The following is a 24815-nucleotide window of genomic DNA, read 5'->3' on the forward strand; positions in this document are numbered from 1 at the left end:
TTAAAAAACGTTATCGTAAGCAAAAATTTAAAGTATTGACATATATATAAAAAACCAAATCAAAATTAATTTAATTTTTGTCACTGTTTTATTTCCTTTGTTTTAATATATTTTGTTCCAAATAAGCTTTATTAATTAAATCTTTCACATGAGTCAGCATATTTCCACCATCAGAATGAGTGACTTGCAGAATTTCCATCGCTTTCAACAACAACGGAATAGCTTCGTCCAATTGTTTGTAATAAAAACAAATTTTACCCAGTTTTAAAATCTGAAGCCCGGACATCGGATGATTGGGGTTCAAATACTTCTTGTAAGCGGGTAACGAAGATGACCCAAACTTGAAGGCAACCTCAAACTGTTTCAACTCGATCGCCGAGTCCATTGCAAAGTCTAAAACCTTAGCCATGTAAACATTTTCATTTGGCAACACTTTTCTGCTGATAAACTTCTCAGTTAAATTTAAAATTTCTTCAAATTTCTTGTTTTCATTTAGTTTATGTAAGTCACTTAAAAAGTTGTTTATGTCGTCAAGTTTCGAATCAGACATTTTCGTGCCCCCGAAATCTTGCAACATTTCTTGATCATTAACTTTAGTTGAACAGAACTCACAGCAACACAAAAACCCGTAAATATCTGACAACTGCTTCTGTCTCTCAAAACTGGGAGCAAATAGATCTACGTAACTGATCAATAATTCCTCATTTGGTTCGATATTCCTTAAAGCTCTCACATTTAACTTTAAATTATCAAATTCAACAACACAGTTTGGGTTACAACTGTGATTCAACAAACTACAACTTAGGTAAACCCCTGTTCCGATGTCAAATTGTAATTGTTCGTCAGAAATAGCAAAACTGTTGTTCTTTATCTTTGCACACAAGTTTAAAACATCTTTCACATTTTGTAGCTGGTTAGGGAGAGTCCCCCAATATGATTTCACAACAAGCAGAAATTGTGACAACCCATTCTTCTGATGTTCACTCAGTTTTTCATAATTTGATTCCAATTCAATCACGGATATAAGATCACCCACATTTTTTAGATCACTCAAGTCTTCGAATTTTAAGAATATTCTCGTCAATAAAATAACAAAATCTGGTGGAATTTTTGGTGAGACGTTTTTCAAACATAAACATTCTTTTTTATGAAGTTTCCAGCTTTCTCTCTGGCATTTCTGATCACAATAACTCATATATTTACACCTGGAACACCTCAGTAATTTCTCTTTTCTCCTGAAGCAGTGATCGCAATAAATTCCCTTCTGTTTCTTTGACAAAACATACACGAACGGAGTTGAACTAACCACGACATTTCCTCTGCGAATTCCTGTCGTGTTTTTCAACCCTCGTCCCTTGATATCAGTTGTAAATATTTCCAACATTTTTAAATAAACAAAAAAAACTTAAACCTGCAAAGTTTAAAACAATTATACATTGGTTGGTATTGTTGTTACACTGGGTAGTAATATCAACTTTTAAGTAATCATGTTAATTACAATAATTACTACAAGGTTTGTAGTTATATGATTTATAAATTCTTGAATTTAAAACAATATGAGGCATATAAGCGATCAATTATAGTGGTAATCAAACAGTATTTACAACAAAATTTAAATTTAATTAGAGTTAGTTACTAAATAGTACAGCTTAAAAATTGAGCCCAATTAAAAAAGCAAAGCATAAAAGCAATCAAGATCTGTGGCTACCAAGTAAAATAATGTTTTCAATTACTGTACACAAAATTTACAACAAAATCAAAATTTTAATTCACTCGGGTATTAAACGTACAGCTTAAAAAGGGTTTCAATTAAAAAAAGAAAGCATTCAAGCATTATTTACATCATAATCAACATTCTAGCAAATAATGTCATTTATCTTTGATTTCTCGTAGTTGGTATAATAAATCCCGTAACTTTGCAGATGTGAGATCTGTTTGTCAATCCTCTTAAACCCTTCAACAGAAGGACCATGGACTGCGTTCCATGTGTTAAGATCCACCAAACAATCCTGATTTGCACACAAAGTCATACTAAACCTTCCTGGTTTGAACACCTGAACCACTTTGTTGATTAAACTTTTATAATCTTTCACACAGAGGTTGGTTTCAAAACTCACATAAGAGAAATCCTCTTCTGGAGTGATATGGATGGTCCAATACTCTGCATTGGGAAGCAAACCATTTAAAGAATAACCACATGGATCAAACAGTGAAGCCGATATTTTGGAGTTTGGTATAAGATCACAGATTCCACTCTTCTTTGTGACATCATCAACTTTTTGTTTGTTACCATGGTGATCATATAAGTTGAATTGCTCCATCACTTTTCTGTCCAGATTAGTCATCAGAATCTCCAGTGTTTGGTCAGGTTGGTTGACCCCAATTAAAGCTGAGTTTAAAGGGTGGTCAACTGTGTAAAGAAACCAACAGTCTCCATTAATCCTACCCAGACAATATGAAGCACTTTGCTTCAGGTTTAAGCTTGGGTTGATAAAAAATATTTTATCCAGATAAACAACCTCGTTTTTAAACGATTGATAAACATAAGGTTGGTTGTCGGGCTTCATGAAATTCTTCCGGGAGTAGAAAAAGTCGGCGATCACATCCAAACCACAATCCTTGCTCACCATCGATATTATTCCGGGCAACGCTTGCAAACATAAAGTTGTTCCACATGTTTTCAGGATGATGCGATTCTTAGCCACAAACATGCTCGATTCACTCAACAGATAAGCAGTCTGTCCTTCATGATGGATCACATCTAATATCTTGCATTGAACCTCATCCAATATAACTTCCCACTTCCTACGTGGGATGGTTTGGGCATCTCCGTTTCCGATGGAATTATCGGATTTTTCGAACCAAATTTCTAACAATTTTTCCACCCCTTCAAAGAAATTATTATCTCCGTTCTCAGACATTTTTAATCAAGCAACCTCAACTCCAGGAACTTTTGTTTGGAACTCTTGAACTTTTTTGTGTATTTTTTCTCGGTATATTTGGTAATAAATAGTAATAGTAAAATATAAGGTAAAAAGTTTGTTTAAATACAGAATAACTTGAGGACGTCAGCTAATATCTCCTCCCATTCCTTTAAAAATTAAACAAATCCCTAAATTTATTTTAAATTCAAAATTTCCATTTTCACTGTTTAAATAAAAATGTGGTTAAATTAGTAGTACTTCAGTTACTTGCCTTGGCTTGACTACATAAGGTAGGTCTTAGGTTTGGTCTTCACTGTTTTCATATTATAATGCCCATGACCATGACCAATAATGTAAATGACATCAGACTGGCAGACAGCCGAACATGTTTTGCAATGAAAATAATTCCTACTTCATCAAACAAATGTATTTAATAAGCTTATACATTCAACTATTAAAGTCAACTCGAGACTGGGTCAAACCAATAAACTTAAACTAAAGTTTGGTAAAGTTGGTCTTCACACACAAGGTTCAAGTTAATGGAACACACGTGTTGTAAAATGTAAACAGTACGCTCTAGCTCCCGCTAACGGGACTGATTTTATCAACATTTCAGCAACTTATACTTGTGCAAGTTAAACGATAAAAATATTTATCCTCGATAAAATGGTTTCCTAAAAGTTTTAATTAATAAACAAACATTTTTTATAATATTTAAGGTAATTATAATAAAACAACTTGATTATTGCTTTATCTCAAAAAGTATTAACTTTATTAGCCCACTTTTTATACAGAAACGTCAGAAACCGGTTTTAAATTTCTAAAAAGGCAAAAAAATTATACAATTAATATCCTAACAACAAAAACTTATAAAACAGTGGAAAGAAATCCAAACTACCTTAAAGTAATCCTAAATTTATTCTTTTATTTACAAAAGAAACAAAATCCCAATATGAATTCAAGTTTTTATTTATTTACAAAATTTTACAAATTATTTTCCTTCAACTTTTGAAGATTAATTTGAGGTCGATCTGAAACAGAAAATAATAAGTGAAAAATAAAAGTTTAAATAAATATTTAAAAACAAAAATAATCTTTAATTTTGCACCAGCCTGTATAGTTTAAAAAAAATCTTTAATCATTCCATAACCGAAATTACCAAATTTTAAAATAGATAAAATATTACTGTCTTGTAAGTAAAAAAAATTTATTAACTTTATTAAAATGCTTAAAACCATTTATACAACTGATAGTTGAAACAATGTAAGCTAATTAGGACAAATTCCTTTTAATTTTTCAGTCTATGTTCTCGTAAGGAACGACACAATACCTTATACCGCTAATTTTAGTGATTAAAAAACCCCAAACCTTTACTCAACAACGTTGGTTAATGTCGTCGATGTTTGGTCTGACTCGGAGATGGACTTCGTGATCTGAGTAAAGTTAAGTTGAGTTTAAAAATTAAATGCAAGTTATCTCAGATGTATTAAGATTAATCAAAATATAGGCTCACCGTGAGTGTTTTTTCTTCTCATTATAACTTGAAGATGAAGTCCTGTGTTTGTTGATTGGACTCCTAAAATAAAAAAAAATTAAAATAAAATACAAGCGTATACATAATGGTAATGTGTTATAACATTTAAAGTCTTACAAAGAGGATAAAATTTAAGGTTTTTACCTTGATCTTGATCTTGATTTGCTTCTTGATCTTGATCTAAAAATTTAAACAAGAAAACATAAGCCAAACAACCATTGACATCTCTATAACATTAAACTAAAACTTTAAACAGACATGACCTTGATTTTTTGTCGTCTTCTGAACCTGAAGCTTCAAGGTCATATTTGGATGCATCTCCTTCATCATCGTCGTCCTTCATGATGTCATAATAAAAACAAACAAAATATTATGACATGTTAAAAAAAACTGAACAAAATCACCCAATCAAGAGTGTAATAAAACAATGAAGACTAATTAATTAATTACGTCATCTCCACTAAGATCATATTTTGAAAGATCGCCTCCTTCTTCCTCATCATCACTGCTCCCGCTCTCCTCTTCAGGGGGAGGTTTAGAGGGAGGATTCGATCCATTCCGCTTCTTCTTGCGACGACCATAAACATCAAACTCATCGTCCGAGTCCTAGTAGTAAAAAAAATGTAATTAAAAAAAATATATTTATTAATTTGTCACACCTGGGTCACCACCCCTACTCACCTCTCTCTTGTTGTACTCAACATTCTGTCTCTCGTTGAAACCTCCACCATGTCCGGTTCTTTCCTCCAATATTCCAACCCTTGGTGAGTTGCACATGTTGCAATCACCCCTTCTTGCCCAGTTCACATTTCCACAGCTAAGTAACATTAAAAAAAGGTTAAGATTTAACATTAAGAAGTGGGTGCGATGTTCTGCAGTTGTTAAAGCATTAAAATTTCGTACATGGGATTCTGAATTTGATCCCCACTGATTTCATGCTATGGCACACTTAAGTAGGGTGCTATAAACAGTAGGAACTCCTGTTCAACACATTTATTATCTAGCAATTACAATCAAAAAATATCTCAAAGTCATTTTAAGATTGGGACAGGATAACAAAAGTAACAAAAGTTACTCCGTGTTCATGCTGTAAAGTCAGCCTTGCTACATTGGGGATAAAATAGATAAATAAAACAAAAACATTGCAATTTTATGGAACTAAAGAGTGCTTGTATCTACTCTTGTTAATCCAACAGAAAATCAATAAACAAACTGAAAATTACTTTTTAACAACGTATAACTCACGTTTTACAAATCCAATCGTCTGCGCTGAACAATCCTTTGCTTTTCTCAGCCGCTTGTTTCCCGATCTCAATTCCTCCCTTCTTTATTTTTCTCACAGTTGGCTGCCTCTCTTCATGACATCGATTGCATTGAGTTCGGCGAGCAAAATTGACGTTGCTGCAACTGTACGAGTAAAAGGTTCAAGATTAGTTTTAACTCAATAAAAAATTAAATCAAGATAAATACAATTTGTATCGGCAAAAATTAGGCATCAGTTAAAATGTTTTTTCACATTTATTTATCCTTGATGTTAAAAGGTCAACTTCACAACCTTAATAACAATTGTAACCCTTACCCAGTCTTGAGTTGACTTCAGCTGACAACAATCTATAGGCTTTGATGTTAAAAAATAAAACCAATAAAAACTTTATCAAAAACCACTGGTTATAAAAACACAGCTGAAATGAAGAAGTTTTACGACAGCATTGTGTAGTGGTAAGAACACTTGCTACACCACACATAAAGTCGTGGGTTCAATCCCTACTGTTCAAGCAATTATAATCTATATTATCCCAAACTGCCAAAGGCAACTCAAGACTGGGCCGGGGTAACAAATGTTACTCTATGTTTAAGTCGCGCATTCGACTTTCTCACATCAAGGATAAAAATAAAGTTATAGATTATAAAACTATAAATGTGATAATAAATTCATTTTTCTTATATCAAAACCAATTAAAATACTAACGATGGACAAGTCCAATCCCCCTCATTGAATTGTGAAAAACTTCCCCTCCCACCACCTCTGTGTCCTCCTCTGAAACCACCTCTTCTCGACATTCTTTAACTTATTCTGGTGGAAAAGAAATATATATTTTGTAAATTTATTGCAAATCTGTAAGTGCCTTTGAAATACAAATATCAAGACAACTATTAAGTTATTTCTAAAAGTACAACAAAAGCAAGGGTGAAATTATTAGACTGGTGTTAACAATAACGTGATTTTAATAAAATAAATAAGGCCTTGAAGTAATCTGGCAAAACATTTTTTAATTTGTTATTAAATCAACAACTAGGCGACATTTAACGTAATTATTTGATTAATTACCACACATTTATATATAGCACACTTAATTTACATAAATCTTTATTTAAAGGTAGACTAGTTGCCGAAAATTAATAAAATATTACCTGAAAATATCAAGAGTTGAAAATTAGACGAAGATCTTTCCTTTGCAAGCTTCAAACAGCAAATGAGAAAATTCGTCACAAAATTTCGTCAAAATGTTAAATTCGTCAGTAAATTACTACAAGAAAATAAGAAATTAAAAGAATGTAAATTGCTACAAACTGTTAATAAAAATAATTAAAATTTAATTACTCTTTTCATAAATATATTAAACAAGTTTACAAAACCCACAAAATTAAAAAAAAATATTTTAAAACTTTTAATTTTTCTGACGAGATTCGCTGCAAACATGTTGCCAATAAATAAATCTTTTTATATGATTTTTAATATTCGAGTCGGTATTATATTTTTAAATAAACTAAACTAGTAAATAAATTTAATAGTAAAGAAACGATGCAAGTTTTAATTTTACAAACTGGAGGTATGAATATGTTAACGAAATAGGAAGACTTTAAATTTTAAACCTAATTTTGTATATTATAACATTTGCAATTCTAAAACAATGTTATTACCCTTTCTGCAACATATTTTTGCTTTAAATAACTTAATATTCGACTTACAGGAACGATTGACAAAGATTACCCGAAACGTAACCAAGGTTACGCGTTTGAAATTACGGAATCTGCAGCGTTTCGAGTAACGAAACGAATTCAATCTAATAATGTCGATTTTAAAGTGAAAACAATTTGCAAACTTGATTCTCAAGATATTAACGACCAACATAGGTTTATTTAAAGTTAAATATTGACTTTTTAAACAAGCCTAAGTTATTTAATAACCAATATACACACATTAAAAGCGACGCCATTTTCATTTCAAAATACTTCTACCGCAATTTTAATTTCAACTACTTAAAAACTGTTTTTAATTTACATAAACCAATGTTCGTCTTCTAATTCTTAACACCAGCATAAAGGTGAAGTTTGTAGGCTTTAAATCAGGTTATTATCCTACAGAAAAGAACTAGTAGCGGCCTGCAAATCAAGCAAAGTCGAACGAATCCTTATCACCCACGGAACCGACTCTTTAATCGAAACCGCGCGGTTTTTGGAGCGTTACGTTACAGATAAGGTATTGTGACGCATGTAAAAACGGAAACGACAACTTAAATTTACTTTAAATGCTTAAGAATCTAACAAAAAATCCAGAATTATATTAAAAAGCGTAACATCAATTAAAAAATAATTTCGGTTTTATTTTATGTTTTTGAAACGTTTTTTACTAACTAAATAGATTACAAAATAAACCAAATAATTAGGAGTTTACATAACCTTACAGCTAACACATTTTTAACTTTTAGTTTATAGTATTAACCGGTTCTTTTAAACCCGAAACATTCAAAGATTCGGACGCTGAGTTTAACATTGGGTTTAGCCTCGGCTGTCTAACCAGTTTAAGTCAACACGGGGTCTTCATTGCAATCAATTGCTCATTGTTTAAACCTTGTGACGTCATAAAGGACAAAGAAACTGGAAACTTTGTCCAAAAAGAATAAATATTTAATTTAATTTATTGATAAATTTCGAAACTAAAAATAATCTAAAACTAAATTTAAAGTATAATAAGAATTGATAAAGGATTTTAAGAAAATAAATTGATTTTATTAATGATTTATTAAGCTAAACAAGTTACAATTTATTTATAAATCTCTACAATATTATTTATACTCTATAATAAGCCAAAAACAATACAAGAAAAATAATTAACAAAAATTAAATAATAAACATTAGTTCAACTGTATTAAGACTAAATGACTAACATAATTATTGACATCTACTTAAAATTAAATAACAGAATTGAAGTTTACATTGTAGAGAGCCTTTTTGCACTTAAAATTTCAATCCAATAACCATCAGGATCTTTAATAAAAGCCAGACCTTTCATCTTACCTAAATATAGTTTTTTAATTAGAAGTTAATTACCAACTTTTTTTATTTGACCTTAACTATTGAGCCAACATCCTTGTTTATTATAATATTGACCTTAAGTAAGGTGCTATTAAAAATATAAACTCCTGCTAAGCCAACACTTAATCAGCAGCTTAACTATAATATCCCAAACTGCTAAAGTCAAATTGAGACTGGGTCGGGGTAACAAATGTTACTTTATGTTTAGGTCGTGAAAAATATATATAAGAAAATAAATAAATAATATACCGCCATCTGGTGTCTTAATATATTCCACTCCAAATTCATCAAACTTTTTACACGCAGCATAAACATCCGGCACAGCAATCCCTATGTGTCCGAAACCTCTAGGAGCAGAGTTTCCGTTGTGATGTTTCAACTCAGCATCATTCTCACTTCCCCAGTTGCTGTAAGGATAAAGTTATTAAATTTTTGGAAACACTTTTTGTTAAAGTTGACATAGAAGCAAAAATTACACTATTTTTTAAATTCCTTTTTAATTGTAATTACAAAATTTCTAAAAGAATATAATATTAATAAAACCAGTTAAAAAATAAGGTCATAATGGTGAAGTTTAAACCCAATGACCAAATCTTTAAGGTACATGTTATTGAAATAAACAAACAAGGCGATTAGGTATCTAGGTTGGTTTGTCTAGTTTAAGTTGTTATGAGCTGAGTTGGGTCAAACTGACTCAGGTTCACCCATATCTACCAAAAAGTTATTCAAACACAATAAATTCTAAAACCTAGTTTTCTTCACAAAATCCTCCGGTACATTTGGGTTATCCTGCTTATAAAAATCCTTTAACAACTTTACGGCTCTCTCTGATTGTTGTCCCCCGACACATTTCAATATTGGACCCAACCCAGGGTTTCCGTGAATGTTTAAAACAGACCCGCAACCTCCAAACCTCTCATTCTTACACCCATAATACACCAAAGGTAGCCCAAGCAACCTTAAAGCAGCTGCACACATAATACAAGGTTCAACGGTGACGTACAACACACAATCTTTCATGATTGACTTGATGTCATAATTGTTCATTATGATGTTATCAATGGCAACTAGCTCGGCATGTCTTGTTGCATTTTTTGTTTCGTTTACTTTGTTGCGTCCGACACCGATAATTGTCGATTGTTTTAGAACAAAAATACAACCCACAGGGACTTCCCCTTTTGAGAGAGCTTCATCGGCAAACTCAAAAGCCTTTTCCATCCAATAGTCATGGTCAAATGGTTTCGGGTCATGGCCCACTGGTTTCGAGGAATGGTCCACCGACTTTACATCATTACTCATTTAAATTAAAATTATCACAAAACCTGAAGCAAAACAAACAACATGAGAACCGAATACTTACTGAGTGAGTTCAACTGTCCCTGGTTGATTAAAGGCCCACTCTTTCCTCTTGGTTTCATCTTCAGGCATGTTGCTTGGGTCAGCGTACCCGACAAAGTAAACTGTGAACTTCATTGGAGGAACGTGCATATATGTGAGGAGTCTGAAAAAATTCGGAATTAATATAAAAAATAAAGTTTAGTAGGAAGATACATAGGTTTGTAAAATTTATAGGCTTACGAAATAAAAAGATGCATGGGTAAATTATAAAAGGCAAATATTAGTTGAGAGTTGCGACCGTATTACAACAATGATAGCGAGGGCGACTAGTAATAATATTAACCGGACACTCACACAAATTTTTTAAATATTCTTACAAGATGTGTTTAATTAAAAAATCTTTTACAAGACAAAAACTTAGGTTTGCATGCAAAATAAGCCAAAATAATGCCACAAACCTAAATTAAAAATATAAATATTCTTTCTTAACACTTTTCTACCATGGTTATTATTAACATTTTAAAGCTTTCAAAATGTGAATTAATGGAACCTTTAATGGCTTTCATAAGTTGCGCATATACCAAAAAAATTAAAAGTATTTAACCACTTACCTCATTCCGAGAACCTTTGAGTAAAATTCGAGCGAAGCTTTAGGATCCTTGACTCTCAGCATCACTTGTTGCATTATAAAGTCCTAGAAAACAAATTAAAAGTAATTAACAAAAACATTAAATTTAATTAGAACATAATTAACACAAATATCACCTTGGTTTCTGTTGAAGGTTGATGCAGTGCTGCATCTATCTCAGTTTGGGTTAATCCCCTTACTTCTTCACTCATATTGTTTATTTTAAATGAGACTAAAAAAAATCAATTAGAATGTTAAAGAAAGAACCTTATTAAATATATACCTATAGAAAGCAATGTGCGCATATTAAACACTGCTTATCCAAAGTATGAACGTCTACAACCCTGCTAGCTCTAACTTTTGAAAATTAAAAGTTTGTTTTTGTGTATACCTTTAATCTCGATGTGGAAAAGTCGAATGCGCAACTTAAACATAGAGTAACATAAGTTACTCCGACCCAGTCTTAAGTTGCCTGTGGTAGTTTGGGATATTATAGATTATAATTGCCCGTTAATTAAGCTGCTGATTAAGTTGGCTCAGCTGGAGTTTATACCGTTTATAGCGCCTTGCTCAAGGGCGCTACAACATGAGCAGATGAGATCAGTGGGGATTGAACCCACGACCTCATGTATGGTGTATTAAACATTGTCCACTATTTTAACGTTGTTCACTATATAAACATTGCCCACAGTACAGTTGATTGACCAACTCATAACCCTGTTCGTTATTACACGATGAATTTAAAGCTTTAACTTGAAGTTTTAAGTTTAATTATTTGCACGTGCAAACAAAATTTTTATCAAGTCATGCTTAGTCAACGAAATCAAATTCCCTTTTTTACCTCTCCCGGTTTAAACTCTCTCGTTTTCATTTTTTCTAATTGTAGTCACTCAAGTATACCAATCACTTTATCCTCAACAACATCAGTATATGACGTCATACTACGTCACTTGGGATTGAAAACAATAACACAAAATGTCAACAGAAAATTCTCATTAAATATTAACTCAATAACCTTTTTGTGACGTCACAGAAACGATAGAGTTACCACAATGAGTAATTGTAATAAATGACGATTCATTAAATATTAAACGAAGATAAAGATCATTTTAATAAAAAGAAAACATTTTAACAAATAAGAATGTTGATCACTAAGGCACGTATTGTTCTACTATTTCCGGTTTTAAAATGTTTCGATTATGACGTCAAAAATAGCATTTATCTCCGAGCGTGCAAAATAATTTCACGGAAAAACCACAAATTTTAAAACATAATAATCAGACCCGCTTAAAGTTTAATTACCATATTGTTTAAAGTATGGAAAAGCGATTAAGATTAAATACTTTAAAGCTTATGTTGTTAAGTGGTATTAAAAGCCTTTGAGCGAGTTTATCGAAATCAATGAATTTAAAGTTTTAATCAATATTCCAACCCGATGTAATAAGTTTTTAATATTTACAATTTTTAAAGTTATTATGATTTTAAAAACAATATAAAAGTGCGTTTATAACTGTGTGATTATTGCTGATTTGTGTTTATGTAAGCGCTTTTAAAAGGTTTTTAACTATTGCACGTTACCTTTAACATATTTAAAACAAAAGTAAAAAAAAATATTAAATGTAAACATAAGAATATTTGTCATTCACCTAACTTTATTTTTCAACTTCCGTGTTTCGTTTAGATTAAGTTTGTAAAGTTTGTTGGTGACTATTGTGTATTAATTGATTCATATTTCCCTTATTATGACAAACAATTGGCCAAACAATTGGCTGCGCGTTGTATAAGCATCCGACTTAACCTTTTGGGTGATTGGGAGATTCCCCCTTGTTTTGGGGTAGTAAGAGGGTTGTTTTAAACAACCTCGCTCGGTTGGTTTTGAACTTGGAACAAAACCGGATCAGGGGATGTCCCGTTTTTCCTGATCGTCGCCTGTTTCTGGCATTCTTCCAACATTTCTTTGTTTTGTTTGGAACTAAAACAATAACAATTGTTAAAACAATAATTAAAATAATGCATTAAAATAACAATTATTATAAAAACAAAATAACAATGATAATTGTTTGAACAATGACTGTGTTACAAAATGCAAATATTATCTTAAAACTAAGTTTTAGTTAAATAAGACGCTTTGAAATTGAATATTTTAACAACATTTTAAATATTTTATAAAACTCGGTAACCGAACCTGTTCATCTCACACATCGCCACCACAGCCACCATGGCAACAAACAACACACAAGTAATAGGGATTAGAATCTTGTTCAACGTTTGGTCGGCCAGTTTGAGGACAAACAATTCGTTGACTCTGCTGATTCTGAAAGAGTTAAGGTTCAAGATGTTGGTTTCATCTCTTAATGATGAAGATATCTTGTTCTTGTTGAACACTATTATATCTAGATATAAATTAAAGTTGATTTAAATTTACATTTTTTAACAAGAATTGAAAAATATTTTCTTATTTTAAACATAAATAAATTAACTAAAAATTGCTGTTAATTTATTAGAATTTTTAAGATGGCTTCAATTAATATTTAAGACTTCAAATTATTAAACAGAATGAATAATTAAATAATATTTATTCTCTATATCTACACCTAGGTTAATAACCCATAAGTAGGCTTAAATAAAAGTTTGAAGTTTAAATTAATGAATACCTACATCATGTTTTAATTTCAAAATTTTGGCCTTTTATTTTTAGAATATTTAGGTTTATAATTTTAGTTTAATTTTCAGACAAAATTTAATAATTTAACTTACTTTGTAGAGCCTGCTTTCTTACAACATAATTCCCATTGATATTTGCATTGTTAGGGATTCTGACATAAACAATAACAATGATGTCTTCATGTTGTGGTAACAATGATGAGATTATGACATCACTGGGTTTGAATTGACTAAAAAGTAAATTTTAAATTTAAAGAGATAAACAGTTTATAAAAAAGTAATTAATAATTAATTCTAATTATTAATGAGTAATAAATATTCTAAGAAAATATTTAAAAATAAAATAAAACGCTTTGTAGCACAAAAATTTTATTTTAAATAAATATTCTAAAGAAATACATAAATAATTAAAAATTATACTAATTTAAATAATACCTTTAATAAATACCCAAAACTACAACAATATTTAATACAATTCTAATTTATTTTACCCAATTACCTTTTGGTTGGTAGCCCACATGCTGTGGTGTTGATATTGCAATATTTCGATGAAAAAGTTGAAATAATTTGTTTAAATTTTGTTATAACTTGGTTCGACCAATCAGAAGTCTCGACGAAATCAAATTCTATTCTCACACTGTTTGAAGCAGCATCTAGGTAAAGATTAATTTAATAAATATAAAGAAATTTTTATGTAAAAAACGTTTAAAATATAATATAATGGATTCATTTTCTATTAACTCTTTACCCTAGCCTTTCTTTTAAAAAGTAGTCCTTAAATTTTGAAAAAAACTCGACCTAAAAAAATGTTTTTGAAACATTTACTCAATCTTACCTGTTTGAAAACTGTTTTGAGATTTTACGAAACCCGCCAAGCACACAACCCAAACCAACAGTACTACTGCTTTCATTTTAACATGTGCGCATTGTATTTAACGAACCATTGGTTTTATTATTGTTTGCCTTTTTTCTTTATGTTGTTGCGAGGGACTACTGACATCCCGCGGCCGGTAAAATATGCGTTTTCTAAAATAATAAAATATTTTAATTGGAGTAATACTAACAAAATAGTTAAACTAATTTGTTAATAAAATATTTAATTTTATACCACATCAATTTTTTTAACTTAAATAAGCAATTTATAGTAAATTTAATTAGTTAAACTTTATTGTAATAGAGATAATAAAACCCAACCAAATAGCAAAACTAATAATTTAAAATTTATTAAACTTAAAAAAAAAATCACATCATGAAAAAAAACAATAAAGTAAAGTTAAAAACATTTAATCTGTTAAAACTTAATATAGAATCGAGGATAACTGAACCTTAATCAAATATTTGCCAACCAAGTTTTAAGTATTTCTAAGTGGACTAAGTAGGCGAGGGTTCGATTCTATTTCAGTTAGAAATAAAAATCAATTAACAGGATCTAATAATTAGATTTAAAAAGTTTTTATTTGATTTTTATAGAAATTTGTTAGTGACGAAATCAGTCATGCATTGAGTTAAGGTTGCCTAGTAACATGACGTAAACATTTTGTTTTGATTTATTTTTAACACTAATTTATTCAACTTATTTTTCACACACTTTTTTTTAATTTTAAAGATACAAAACACAAATTTAAACCATTTTTATGACTTGTTTAATTATTAATATGCGCTGGCCGACCGAACTATTTTATTTATTCAATGTGTTTTATTAGTTTCTGTTGCATGCTGTTACATGCATTAAAAAAATGCATTAACATTTTTAAAAATCTGAAAATGACAATAAGCTTTAATCATAAGTGTTATAACAAATTAATTTCTCAATCTAATAGATCTAAAACATAATTAATTCAATAAATTAAAAATGAATGACCGTTTTCATAGAGCTGCCCAAGATGGGAATCTGGATATTTTAAAAACTGTAAATTTTAAGTTTTGATTAATTTTATTTATTTCTGAACTGTAATTTTAAAGTTTATATATTTTAAATACGGTAATTTTGTTCTAAATACCCCATAAGACTTAAACCCTTACGTAACTTTCACTTTTATTAAACTTTGTATTTTTTTAAAACCTTTTCTTAACCACCAAAATGAAACACTAATTTTTATACTTTTCTATTCAACATATCCTTTAAATCTAGTTGCAAATCTAACTAAGCCTTGTACATTTTTTTTGCTTTTATGTGTGTAAAACCATAATAATATTATCTCACTGTATTTTTTGTTTCAGGGTCGCAAAACTGATCTCAACCAACCTGATGCTGATGGTTTAACTCCAACCCTGTATGCTGCATATCATGGCAACTTGCCTGCACTTACTTTGTGTTGTAGCAGGGGGTAAGTGAATTAAACGGTGACTAAATGTAAACTTAATTGAATCAACTAAAATATCAATATTGTGTGTATTGTATAACTTAAAAAGTGGTGCTGTTAATTCTTACTGAACACATAGAATCACAAACAGCAGCACAAACAATTATTACAAGTAAAACCTTTTAAATGAATATAATATTTAACCATGTTTTCCCTAACCTTTTTTGTTAACAAAGCATTTTATTGTGTAGTTGACTAAATATCAATTTATTATTGCGATTTTTTGACATGTTATATAGACTGTAATCAATAATAAAAAAATACATTATAAATACAAAAAATTATTTAAAATAACAACTTGTATAAAAAAGTCACAACATAATTTATCTTCAAGGTATAGCTTGTCAAATGTCCACCAAAAAATAAATGAAAGAGTTAATAAACAACAAAGGGTTCAAGTACCTAATATTAAGTTTAAAAATAGCCAAAGTTTAAAAATAGAATGACCAACTGGGTAACTTTAATTTATAATAACAAATAATAAATATTTTATTATACCACACTATTAAGGTTCATAAAATCTTAAACTTAAATAGTTAAAGCTAGAATGTTGTTGTGCAATCAATTACATTTGTTTAAGCTTCAAAACCAAACAAAAACTTGGGTTAATATTTTACAAATTCCTTGAAGCGACTTTTTGTTTCGAAATTAACTATGTGCAAACTATTTGTTAATTCAATTTTTAATTAGTTTTAATTTATGTTTAATTACTTTCTATTAATATGTAAACAGTTTAAATTTTATGTCAAAAAAACTAATAGTAAATTAAACTAAAATTTGCAACCAAAAATAACAACTTTTTTTAACTAAAAATCCTAACCACAAATTAACAAGATTTTTATTTGTCCAAATTGGACTAAAATCAATTAGGTTTTTATAGCACATTTAACTTTATAATTAACCTAAGCAAAGTGACATGTTTATGTAAACCTGAACCATGTTAAATATTAATTACCTGATTACCTGAGAAGGTAATTTGTTGATCTTTGTTTAAGTTTATGAGATTCCCACATCAAGGTTAAATAATTAAGTGCTAAACCTCATGTGTTTTAACGGGAACAAATTAAAAATTTGATAAACTTCTGCCTCACTTTAAGACATTAATTAGACGGCCTTTGCATGTTTTTATTATAATACTCGGTTCTCTTGGGTTTGGTGACCATGCCATCTTGGGTTTGGTGTCCATGCCATAACATACTTAAACTATTTATGTAAACATTAATCTTTTGGCATGTTTTAAATCATTAAATTGATTTTGTCATTTTTTCCGTCGCATTGTTGTAATATTAATTGTATATCATATTTTTATTTATTTTTTTTGTATATATCTTTATTCTCGATGTGAGAAAGTCGAATGCGCGACTTAAACATAGAGTAACATAAGTTACTCCGACCCAGTCTCGAGTTGCCTGTGGCAGTTTGGGATATTATAGATTATAATTGCCCGATAACTACTCTACTGATTAAGTGCTGGCTCAGCAGGAGTTTATACCGTTTATAGCGCCTTACTCAAAAGCGCTACAGCATGAGATCAGTGGGGATTGAACCCACGACCTCATGTGTGGTGTAGCAAGTGTTCTTACCACTACACCACGCTGGCGGTATTTATTATTTACTTTTATCAATGCGCGAAAAACCAAAATAAAGAAAATGTCATTGGTATCGGGTCATTCACTTAAAATTATTTGACTAATTCAATATATTTTAGAAACTGAAAACTTTAAATATGACGTTTTACTAAAACAAGGTCAACCTTTTTTAAATTAAAAATTTTTTTAGAGAAGGAGTAAGGGTAATGGGGGTAAATAAAAACTGTCCCATAATCGATAAAAAAAAAATCGCAAATAATGTTTCTATTGATGGTAAAATGTATAAACTTATATCCAACAATATTTTTTTGATTTACACAGTGGAGACCCAAACAGATTTGACTACACAGGCAACTCAGCGTTACATTTATGCGTCCAAAAATCTCACATGGAGTGCATTTTCTTTCTGATCGAGTTTGGAGCAAATATTTTTCAACTTGACAACGACTTTCACTCACCACTAGATCGCGCTATAATTAATGGGGATAAAGATTGTGAGCGTTATTTGGACGGGATTGTAGGAAAACAACGAAGGGGAAACCCAAAGGTTTTAAATTTGTTAAAAGTTGCTTTTTTGATTAAGTTGAAAACTTTGTTTAATTGACATTTTTAAAGTGTTTGTTGATTTTTTGGTAATAAATACCTGTTTCATTTTGCATAAATAAATAAAATTTGCCCACAAATTTAGACCACTTTTTCTAGTTGTTATAATTTTGTTTTAAACCTTTAAATTTTTTAACACAGAAAGTAAAGAAACTTCAACTTAAAGCTAAGGAGGCTGCTCAGAAAAATATTGAAAAGTACAAAAAAATGCAGGAAGAATGGGATCAAAAGATGTCCAAAGAGTTTAGCGGGTAAACTAACTTAATATTTAATAGGTAACCTTTTTTCCAAACAAAACTAAATATTTTTTGCCCAACAGAAGGAAGATTTCAACTCATAGTTTAACTGCCCCCGATATTAAACCAGGTCGGACCAAGAGCCAAACTTTATCTCAACCCCCAACTAAGAAGAACACCGGATTCTTCAGCACATTCAGTGTAAGTACTTGACTTGTTACTGATTATTTTCCTGATGTTTTCAGCATAAATAAGAACTGGTAATATAAGTATCGGTTTAATACATTAAGTCCTAACCCTTTTCTGTCTACATAAAGGTAGACACAGCCACCGTTACAAAGCCTTTAATTTTAAATTTTTATGTTATCTTCTACAGAGAAAGAAAACTATCCCAGACACTGGTTTTAAAATTTCAGGGAACGGACGAAAGATATCACAAACTTTGGATGGATATCAATCTGAACAAGTAAACTTTTATTTAACAAATGCCACCTAAATATGAGTTAATATGATGCCAAAACTTACTGCTGTATTTTAGTATCTAATAAAGTAATGTAACTTAATTAGACAGCTATAACACAATTCTCATAACTGGATTGCCAAACAAGGCTTATAATATAACATATGTTATTATCCTTATTGTGGAAAGGCGAATTTTATGGCTAGAACCAAGATTAACTTAAGGACACTACAGCATGGCTGCAGTCGAGATTAAACCAAGGACCTCATGTAGTTTTGCCAAGTTTTCTAACAACTACACCATGCCACAATATCATGACATAGCTTAAAGCTCTACCCGCTAATTAGTTAAAGTTTTACTCACAACATTTTTCAGGTTTCGAATGTGTTGTACGTTCAACCTGAGGATATGATGAAATATGAGACGACCAACGAACCCCCGACCCGTCGAGCCCCAATTGAGGGGGTTTTCCCAGCTCAACAGAAACCAGAACGAGATTTTGGACCCGTGTTTGGAACGATAAACTTAAGGTCAGAATTATCAAGAAAATTGTTGTTTTTTTAGAGTTGTTGTCAAATAGTTGATAGCATAAATATTAGGTGTTTTTACCTTGACTTTGCCTTTGGTTATACCATAACTTTTATATTTAATCAGTTTCACTTCTGGTGTGGCAACAATATTTGCAAACTTAACTTGTTGACACAACCACCCACACAAACTTACACTAAGCATTAACAGTAAACCTTATTGTTCTACCACAGACAAAACACGACCTCCGCCAGATCCATGTTATCCATGCTCCCAATGCCTGGAGGGGAAGGCAACAAGTTCAACGACGACATCTCTCCACCTGTGGATCGGCAAGGTAAGAGTTTAGTAAGATTTTAAAGTGTTGGGTTTTTTTTAGTAATATTGGTGTTCAATTACTTGTTAACATTGTGAGATTGTGTGCATTGGGTAAATGTGGTTAACCCTTTGCATATTCTATGTAACATTACTCACCATAAATAAATTAAATTTAGCACAAATGAAAACTGCCGTAATTTTTTTCCCATCTAACTCAATAGTGTCCTACCATATAACACTGTTTAATAACAGATCAACAAACTATGTGAATACTAATAGATTCACTAACAAATCTATATATCAGTATGAAAATGACAGAAAGTAATATCTCTCTTAGGTTATCTGGTAGGAGAAGATGACGATGATGTTAGTTTATCAGATGCTTCCGACACTCAAGATGACCAGATCCTCGAGATTGAGAGGTTCCTCACCTCCTTGAAGTTGGAGAATCTGCTCCCCATGTTTCTGGTAAGTTTTAAAAGTTGATTCCAGTATTGGATCAAAGCTTAGCGTAAACTGGAAACTTAAACTTGGCAATTTTAACTCAAAGTTGATGCCCAACTCCAGTATTTCCGTGTTGTATTAAATACCTTTTAACATGATATGGGTTTATATAAATGAAGGAAGTACCTGTTTTTTTAATATATTTAAACCTTGCAAGTACAAAGGAAAAAAAATGCTTTTTCTAGCCTCATTTAGCAGATGTTAACATAAAATAAAACCCATATAAATATATATACTTAGTAAAAATTAATAGACAATGTATTTATATGTATATATGTAAATATTTGGGCCAATTACTAAAGCCCTGTAGAGTAGGCAATCAATTGGTTTCTATAATAATAAATAGTTCTTCACTTGTTGATGTAAATCCCATTTCCCTTCTTTCTAGGACGAGGACATGGACATGGAGACACTTGAGATGTGCGACAACGACTCTTTAAAGGAGATCGGAGTCACAGCCGGACCTCGGATGAAGATCTTGAAAGCTTTGAGGGAGAGGAAAGAGCAGAAAGTCGATGAATCGGAGCTGACATTGTTTTAAAGTTGATCATCTTTGGAAAAATTAATTTTAAACCATTTTATTCAAGTTCTTTTATTAGATTCTGGGTTTAAGATATTTTAAATTGTTAATTGTTGATTAATATTTAATTATTGCCAATTTTTAACCTTTATAGCCAGAGTTAGGTCAGGATTTTGTACAAATTTTGTCTTTTATTGGAAGCTTTGTTTTTAACATTTTTCAATGCTTTTAAAACTTCTTTTTACATTTATTTGGTAAATTTGAGTACAATAATTTTATTTCTTAATTATTTTGTCTAAAAATTAATTATTTCCCTTCCTTTTTAGTTGTTTTTATTTAATTAAAATTTTATTAATTCCTTATTTTACTGAAATCAAGTGTTTTTAATTTTGTTGCAATATTTCATTGTTTCTTCAACAATCACTGTTTATTATAGGTCTATGACGTCACTATCACATGTAATTATTACGTCACGTGCTATTGTGCTGGGTTCTTTACTGCTAATTACGTCACAGTTACTGCTATAAATTAGTTTATTACGTCACCGTCGGTGTTGTGTTATTGACCATGACATCACAAGCTGCTAATTATATGTGAATATTAATTAATTTTTGGGGAATACCCGTTGTTGATATTTTGTTTGTTGTAAAACTCGTTCTCAATAAAAGTTGTTGTTACAGTGACGTCACAGTGAGTTATTTATGACTTAAAAATGTAATTACTCAAGTTGTTAAATGCAAAACCAGACGGAACCGAAATTAAGTAAAATATCAATAAATTTCAACCAAAAAACTTATTTTTAAAAGCCTAAGATTGTAATTCCCACCCCACCAGTTATGTCGGGTTTGAGGCTTAGTCCAATAGGCTCCCTGTTCGATTCCCACTGCCCCCAGATGATTAATTAAACCTAGAACCAAGGATTTTGGGTTTAAATCTCACTGCTGATAAGTCAACATTTGTTTACTTCCACCATAAATTAAACGATCACGTGGTCATCTCAAAAGTTATTTCTTTTAGCACTCTAGTATGAAAATTGTGACGTCATATCCGGTTAAGTGTGTTATAACAATGGAGTCACAAAGCGAGTTATTATTACAAGGAATATGGACCAACAGAACAAGGTTGCTTACAAAGGTTTGTTCTAACTTTTACTTGTTTTAGAGTTTGTGTCTTTAACCGCGATGTAAGAATAGAGTGTTGTGACGTAATAAAGGTTTAATTATAACATCAGTTTGTAGTTTTATAGTTAAGTTTGTCAAATTCGCTAAAATACTGAATGCATTGTTGTAACTTATTTATGACGTCATAATAACAGACAATTATGTTTAAAGCTGCCCGGGCATCGGACACTGAATTAAATCTCGAATATGCGGCTTCTCTTATGCTTCGCGTGTTCCAGAAATATGACGTAGACAATGGGGGAACGCTTCAACGTCGCGAGTTACGTCACCTGTTACGTAATTGTGGCTCGAACTTGTCCACGAAACAATGCGAGGGAATTATCGACAACTTGGACCAAGATGGCGATGGTAATTATGACGTAATAATGTCAATCAAAATAGTAATTGTGACGTGTTATGAGCAATGTTGTTGTTACGGTGTTAGTAATTGTTCGGTAACAAACAAATTTAAAATAGTTATTGTGACTAAAATAAAAGGCTTTGTGACCTCTCTGTAAAAGATTACAAATATGTGGGACGTAACAAAGTTGATTATGACGTAGGTGAGATGAACTTCGCAGAGTTTATGTCGTTCTTGGGTCGACTTTACCAACTTCAATTCTTCGGGAACGACCCGGGGGAGTTTTGGACCCCGCCCGCGCCCCCGGTGCCCTCTAACAAACCCACCCGGTACGAACCACCACAACAGGGGTACGACCCTTCTGTAAGGACCTCTCAAGCTCCGATGCCGCCCCCGAAACCCCGTTACCATGGCGATCAACTCCCACCGAGACCGACCCCCAGGTCACGTGGTCCGCCATTATCAGGTCAGAATGAGTTCGAGCAATACTCCGGAAAAAATTACTGATGACGTCATATCGATGACGTATAATGAGAATTAAAATCTAATGTTCGCAATTTTTTTTTACTTATGACGTCATATTCTGTTTATGACGTCATCCGTTTGTTAAAACTTTATGGCCCTCGTACACTTTAGAAGCGAATAAATTATTTATTCAATAAATAAAATATTTTACGAAAAAGTTGCAATAAATAAAATGCTGAACAAAATATTGCGTTTTGACAAAAAATAATACTTTAAGTGCGTCACAAGGGGAAAGATTATGACGTCACAAGTATTTGATGAGGTCAGTAGTAGTTTCTTGACTTGATAGATCTCCAAGGCGAGGGTTTAAGGGAAATAAAAGATTTCCAGATCATTCTACGCATGGAGAAAATAAAAGCAAAAAGACAAAATACGACAAACAGTGTCCCTAATAAATCACCCCATGCGAAAACCTCCCCGTTTGTGGTGAGCTTGGTGATTTCAAAGTGAGTTTCAGAAATTTCGATTTTTCCTCCAACTTCTGAAGTTTTGAACCCAATTTTATCGATTTGACTTTTGAAATTGAGTTTATTTTCAGCAATTTCTTCTGCTTTTGTTGTTAATTGTTTTTCTAGTTGAACTTTTTCTGTATTTTTAACAGAAACCTCGTGTGTTTTCGGTTTTAATTGTTCAAGCATTAAAATTTCTTCGTCATCAATTTTAACTTGCTCCCCTGCGCCCACCTGCGGCTTAATATTTTCAACTTTATTCGAAACGTTCTTAGTCTCGGCGGTCGAAACTACAAATATCTTCGATTCTATTAATTGTTCGTTTATATTTTTCATTTGTGACGTCACAGCAACATTTTCCCCAATCTCGATTGTTTCACCATCGCTGTCGTCATTGTTTATTTCTATTACGTCATCAATGCGTTTATTAAATAGTGGATCATCCAATTTAAAGTCGGCCGCAGAATCGTTAAAGCGATCCAGAATCTTGTCTGACGTCATAACCAGAGGCACAAAATCGACTATGACGTCATTGTCTTCCTTGTTGTCGAATACAATTCTTGAATCCAAGGGAACAATGGGGTCGGGTAAAACCCCGCGGAAGAATATTAACAAAATCCATGACGTCACAATCATTGTTACACTAACATTCTAGAACCTAGTTATACTGCAACGATACAAAGTACAGTATGACGTCACAATACTGCTTGTGTGTAAACAAATTGAATTGCTTAATGGACAAAGGTTGATCGACTAAAAAGATGATAATTAAACAAAATAAATTCAAATGTTTTAAACCAAATTAAACTTTGCCTAAAAGCTTTATAAGAAAAAACCAACCTCTTGATACCAATATTAAATAAACAAACTTTTAAAATGAATTTAAATTGTTTTAATAAACGCTATCTAAAAACTTTTAAAATACAAAACACAACTCAGTAAAAGTACTTTAAAGTTTTAATAATCATAACATAAAACAATCTAATTAAATTATATTTTAACATGGCTTGAAACACCATTTTTATACCAGTTTCTAACAACGTTAAAGTTAGATTAGCTTTCGTATAAAAAGCGTTATTTAAGTACTTTTTAAAACAAGCCAAACTTAACAAACGCCAATCAAACAAATCTAATTTAAACCTGTTCAATATTTTAACAATTTAACCTAAAAACTAACTTTTAACAAGTTATATAACTAGTAGCCTACTAAAACAACCTTTACTGTTATTTTTCTATTCTTTGTACAACACTAGACAGGCTAATATTGAGTAAAAGAGTGGCCTGGGGGCATAGTTCATTATTCAATGCTTTTCCTATGCTGTGATTAATAAGTTATACAATAACCTTTTCACCACGACAATAGTGTTATATAAATGCGCACTGAAAAGTTAAGGGTTTCCGGTTTAACAATCAGTAACATTCAACAATGTATTTTTGTAATATTCAAATATCTATAACCTACTTTTATCTAATATTAAAATAGTTGACACACTTCACATGTAGTTTTAGGTGTTTTGTTCAAATCGTAAAGTCATTTTGTGCCTAATGTAACGCCATTATAATTTGTATTTTTCGCATTCTTTATCGTGTTTTAAACCATATATTTACGCCATTTTTAGTTTAAAATTTCTGCCAATTTTTGCGCATTTTAAATCATAATTTCACGCCATTTTTAATCCGCATTTTCTGCCATTTCTAAATCACATTTTCTGCCATTTATAAATTACATTTTCTGCCATTTTTAAATCACATTTTCTGCCATTTTTAAATCACATTTTCTGCCATTTTTAAATC

At 31.1% G+C, this 24815-nt stretch overlaps 10 protein-coding genes across 11 annotated transcripts; 3 read left to right on the forward strand and 7 right to left on the reverse strand.

Annotated features, from left to right (window-relative positions):
- Positions 1–85: 85 nt before the first annotated feature.
- Positions 86–1384, reverse strand: LOC145755039 (histone-lysine N-methyltransferase SMYD3-like). Its single transcript, XM_082571238.1, has one exon. It carries the CDS (start codon positions 1382–1384, stop codon positions 89–91), a length of 1296 nt encoding a protein of 431 aa, XP_082427364.1. The 3' UTR covers positions 86–88.
- Positions 1385–1447: 63 nt separating this feature from the next.
- LOC145754924 (S-adenosylmethionine decarboxylase proenzyme-like) lies at positions 1448–3142 on the reverse strand. The gene has a single exon (XM_082571094.1). The coding sequence runs from the start codon at positions 2919–2921 to the stop codon at positions 1857–1859; it is 1065 nt and encodes a 354-aa protein (XP_082427220.1). The 5' UTR covers positions 2922–3142; the 3' UTR covers positions 1448–1856.
- Positions 3143–3829: 687 nt separating this feature from the next.
- On the reverse strand, positions 3830–6982 carry LOC145755046 (uncharacterized). 2 transcript variants are annotated; one of them, XM_082571246.1, is made up of 10 exons: positions 6871–6982; positions 6428–6532; positions 5704–5865; positions 5140–5275; positions 4909–5064; positions 4722–4795; positions 4603–4638; positions 4438–4500; positions 4293–4357; positions 3830–3955 (listed from the first exon to the last, which is right to left on the reverse strand). In XM_082571246.1, the coding sequence occupies exons 2-9, from the start codon at positions 6517–6519 to the stop codon at positions 4312–4314; spliced, it is 765 nt and encodes a 254-aa protein (XP_082427372.1). In that variant the 5' UTR covers positions 6520–6532; positions 6871–6982; the 3' UTR covers positions 3830–3955; positions 4293–4311. The 2 variants fall into 2 exon arrangements, with proteins under 2 accessions (XP_082427372.1, XP_082427371.1); XM_082571245.1 differs by having other exon boundaries at positions 3877–4357.
- Positions 6983–7261: 279 nt separating this feature from the next.
- LOC145755251 (putative L-asparaginase periplasmic) lies at positions 7262–8363 on the forward strand. Its single transcript, XM_082571475.1, has 4 exons — positions 7262–7289; positions 7431–7593; positions 7825–7939; positions 8169–8363. The coding sequence occupies exons 1-4, from the start codon at positions 7262–7264 to the stop codon at positions 8361–8363; spliced, it is 501 nt and encodes a 166-aa protein (XP_082427601.1).
- Positions 8364–8486: 123 nt separating this feature from the next.
- Positions 8487–11250, reverse strand: LOC145754783 (lactoylglutathione lyase-like). Its single transcript, XM_082570897.1, has 6 exons — positions 11133–11250; positions 10879–10973; positions 10725–10807; positions 10136–10276; positions 9025–9182; positions 8487–8757 (listed from the first exon to the last, which is right to left on the reverse strand). The coding sequence occupies exons 1-6, from the start codon at positions 11173–11175 to the stop codon at positions 8672–8674; spliced, it is 606 nt and encodes a 201-aa protein (XP_082427023.1). The 5' UTR covers positions 11176–11250; the 3' UTR covers positions 8487–8671.
- Positions 9390–10074, reverse strand: LOC145755198 (tRNA-specific adenosine-34 deaminase catalytic subunit ADAT2-like). Its single transcript, XM_082571427.1, has one exon. The coding sequence runs from the start codon at positions 10072–10074 to the stop codon at positions 9517–9519; it is 558 nt and encodes a 185-aa protein (XP_082427553.1). The 3' UTR covers positions 9390–9516.
- Positions 11251–11785: 535 nt separating the features above from the next.
- On the reverse strand, positions 11786–14318 carry LOC145754782 (uncharacterized). The gene is made up of 5 exons (XM_082570896.1): positions 14241–14318; positions 13905–14058; positions 13499–13635; positions 12927–13134; positions 11786–12713 (listed from the first exon to the last, which is right to left on the reverse strand). Exons 1-5 carry the CDS (start codon positions 14314–14316, stop codon positions 12593–12595), a joined length of 696 nt encoding a protein of 231 aa, XP_082427022.1. The 5' UTR covers positions 14317–14318; the 3' UTR covers positions 11786–12592.
- Positions 14319–14925: 607 nt separating this feature from the next.
- On the forward strand, positions 14926–21104 carry LOC145754837 (pre-mRNA splicing regulator USH1G-like). The gene is made up of 10 exons (XM_082570972.1): positions 14926–15314; positions 15626–15732; positions 17679–17904; positions 18102–18211; positions 18280–18397; positions 18573–18662; positions 19032–19186; positions 19418–19521; positions 19840–19970; positions 20395–21104. Exons 1-10 carry the CDS (start codon positions 15258–15260, stop codon positions 20545–20547), a joined length of 1251 nt encoding a protein of 416 aa, XP_082427098.1. The 5' UTR covers positions 14926–15257; the 3' UTR covers positions 20548–21104.
- A 525-nt stretch (positions 21105–21629) lies between these two features.
- On the forward strand, positions 21630–22741 carry LOC145754994 (uncharacterized). The gene is made up of 3 exons (XM_082571179.1): positions 21630–21660; positions 21858–22055; positions 22250–22741. Exons 1-3 carry the CDS (start codon positions 21630–21632, stop codon positions 22552–22554), a joined length of 534 nt encoding a protein of 177 aa, XP_082427305.1. The 3' UTR covers positions 22555–22741.
- On the reverse strand, positions 22680–23808 carry LOC145754993 (uncharacterized). The gene has a single exon (XM_082571178.1). It carries the CDS (start codon positions 23655–23657, stop codon positions 22836–22838), a length of 822 nt encoding a protein of 273 aa, XP_082427304.1. The 5' UTR covers positions 23658–23808; the 3' UTR covers positions 22680–22835.
- Positions 23809–24815: the final 1007 nt, after the last annotated feature.

Source organism: Corella eumyota, chromosome 6, assembly GCF_963082875.1.
Source record: "Corella eumyota chromosome 6, kaCorEumy4.1, whole genome shotgun sequence".
NCBI lineage: Eukaryota > Metazoa > Chordata > Ascidiacea > Phlebobranchia > Corellidae > Corella > Corella eumyota.

Excerpts from the sequence above, each read along its gene's own strand:
- LOC145755039 (XM_082571238.1), bottom strand. The coding sequence starts at position 1,384 with ATGTTGGAAATATTTACAACTGATATCAAGGGACGAGGGTTGAAAAAC.
- LOC145754783 (XM_082570897.1), bottom strand. The coding sequence starts at position 11,175 with ATGTTTAAGTTGCGCATTCGACTTTTCCACATCGAGATTAAAG. Across the intron at positions 10,974-11,132 it reads TTTCCACATCGAGATTAAAG|TCTCATTTAAAATAAACAAT; the intron begins GTATACACAAAA and ends GATTTTTTTTAG. Across the intron at positions 10,277-10,724 it reads TCAAAGGTTCTCGGAATGAG|ACTCCTCACATATATGCACG; the intron begins GTAAGTGGTTAA and ends GAATTTTTTCAG.
- LOC145755046 (XM_082571246.1), bottom strand. The coding sequence starts at position 6,519 with ATGTCGAGAAGAGGTGGTTTCAGAGGAGGACACAGAGGTGGTGGGAGG. Across the intron at positions 5,866-6,427 it reads GGGGATTGGACTTGTCCATC|TTGCAGCAACGTCAATTTTG; the intron begins GTTAGTATTTTA and ends TTACTCGTACAG. Across the intron at positions 4,639-4,721 it reads GAAGACGACAAAAAATCAAG|ATCAAGATCAAGAAGCAAAT; the intron begins GTCATGTCTGTT and ends TTAAATTTTTAG.
- LOC145755251 (XM_082571475.1), top strand. The coding sequence starts at position 7,262 with ATGCAAGTTTTAATTTTACAAACTGGAG. Across the intron at positions 7,290-7,430 it reads TTTAATTTTACAAACTGGAG|GAACGATTGACAAAGATTAC; the intron begins GTATGAATATGT and ends TTCGACTTACAG. Across the intron at positions 7,940-8,168 it reads AGCGTTACGTTACAGATAAG|TTTATAGTATTAACCGGTTC; the intron begins GTATTGTGACGC and ends TTTAACTTTTAG.
- LOC145754994 (XM_082571179.1), top strand. The coding sequence starts at position 21,630 with ATGGACCAACAGAACAAGGTTGCTTACAAAG. Across the intron at positions 21,661-21,857 it reads GAACAAGGTTGCTTACAAAG|CTGCCCGGGCATCGGACACT; the intron begins GTTTGTTCTAAC and ends TTATGTTTAAAG. Across the intron at positions 22,056-22,249 it reads CTTGGACCAAGATGGCGATG|GTGAGATGAACTTCGCAGAG; the intron begins GTAATTATGACG and ends ATTATGACGTAG.
- LOC145754924 (XM_082571094.1), bottom strand. The coding sequence starts at position 2,921 with ATGTCTGAGAACGGAGATAATAATTTCTTTGAAGGGGTGGAAAAATTG.
- LOC145754837 (XM_082570972.1), top strand. The coding sequence starts at position 15,258 with ATGAATGACCGTTTTCATAGAGCTGCCCAAGATGGGAATCTGGATATT. Across the intron at positions 18,212-18,279 it reads ATGTCCAAAGAGTTTAGCGG|AAGGAAGATTTCAACTCATA; the intron begins GTAAACTAACTT and ends TTTGCCCAACAG. Across the intron at positions 18,398-18,572 it reads GATTCTTCAGCACATTCAGT|AGAAAGAAAACTATCCCAGA; the intron begins GTAAGTACTTGA and ends TATCTTCTACAG.
- LOC145754993 (XM_082571178.1), bottom strand. The coding sequence starts at position 23,657 with ATGATTGTGACGTCATGGATTTTGTTAATATTCTTCCGCGGGGTTTTA.
- LOC145754782 (XM_082570896.1), bottom strand. The coding sequence starts at position 14,316 with ATGAAAGCAGTAGTACTGTTGGTTTGGGTTGTGTGCTTGGCGGGTTTC. Across the intron at positions 14,059-14,240 it reads TCAAAACAGTTTTCAAACAG|ATGCTGCTTCAAACAGTGTG; the intron begins GTAAGATTGAGT and ends ATCTTTACCTAG. Across the intron at positions 13,636-13,904 it reads TGTGGGCTACCAACCAAAAG|TCAATTCAAACCCAGTGATG; the intron begins GTAATTGGGTAA and ends TTTACTTTTTAG.
- LOC145755198 (XM_082571427.1), bottom strand. The coding sequence starts at position 10,074 with ATGAGTAATGATGTAAAGTCGGTGGACCATTCCTCGAAACCAGTGGGC.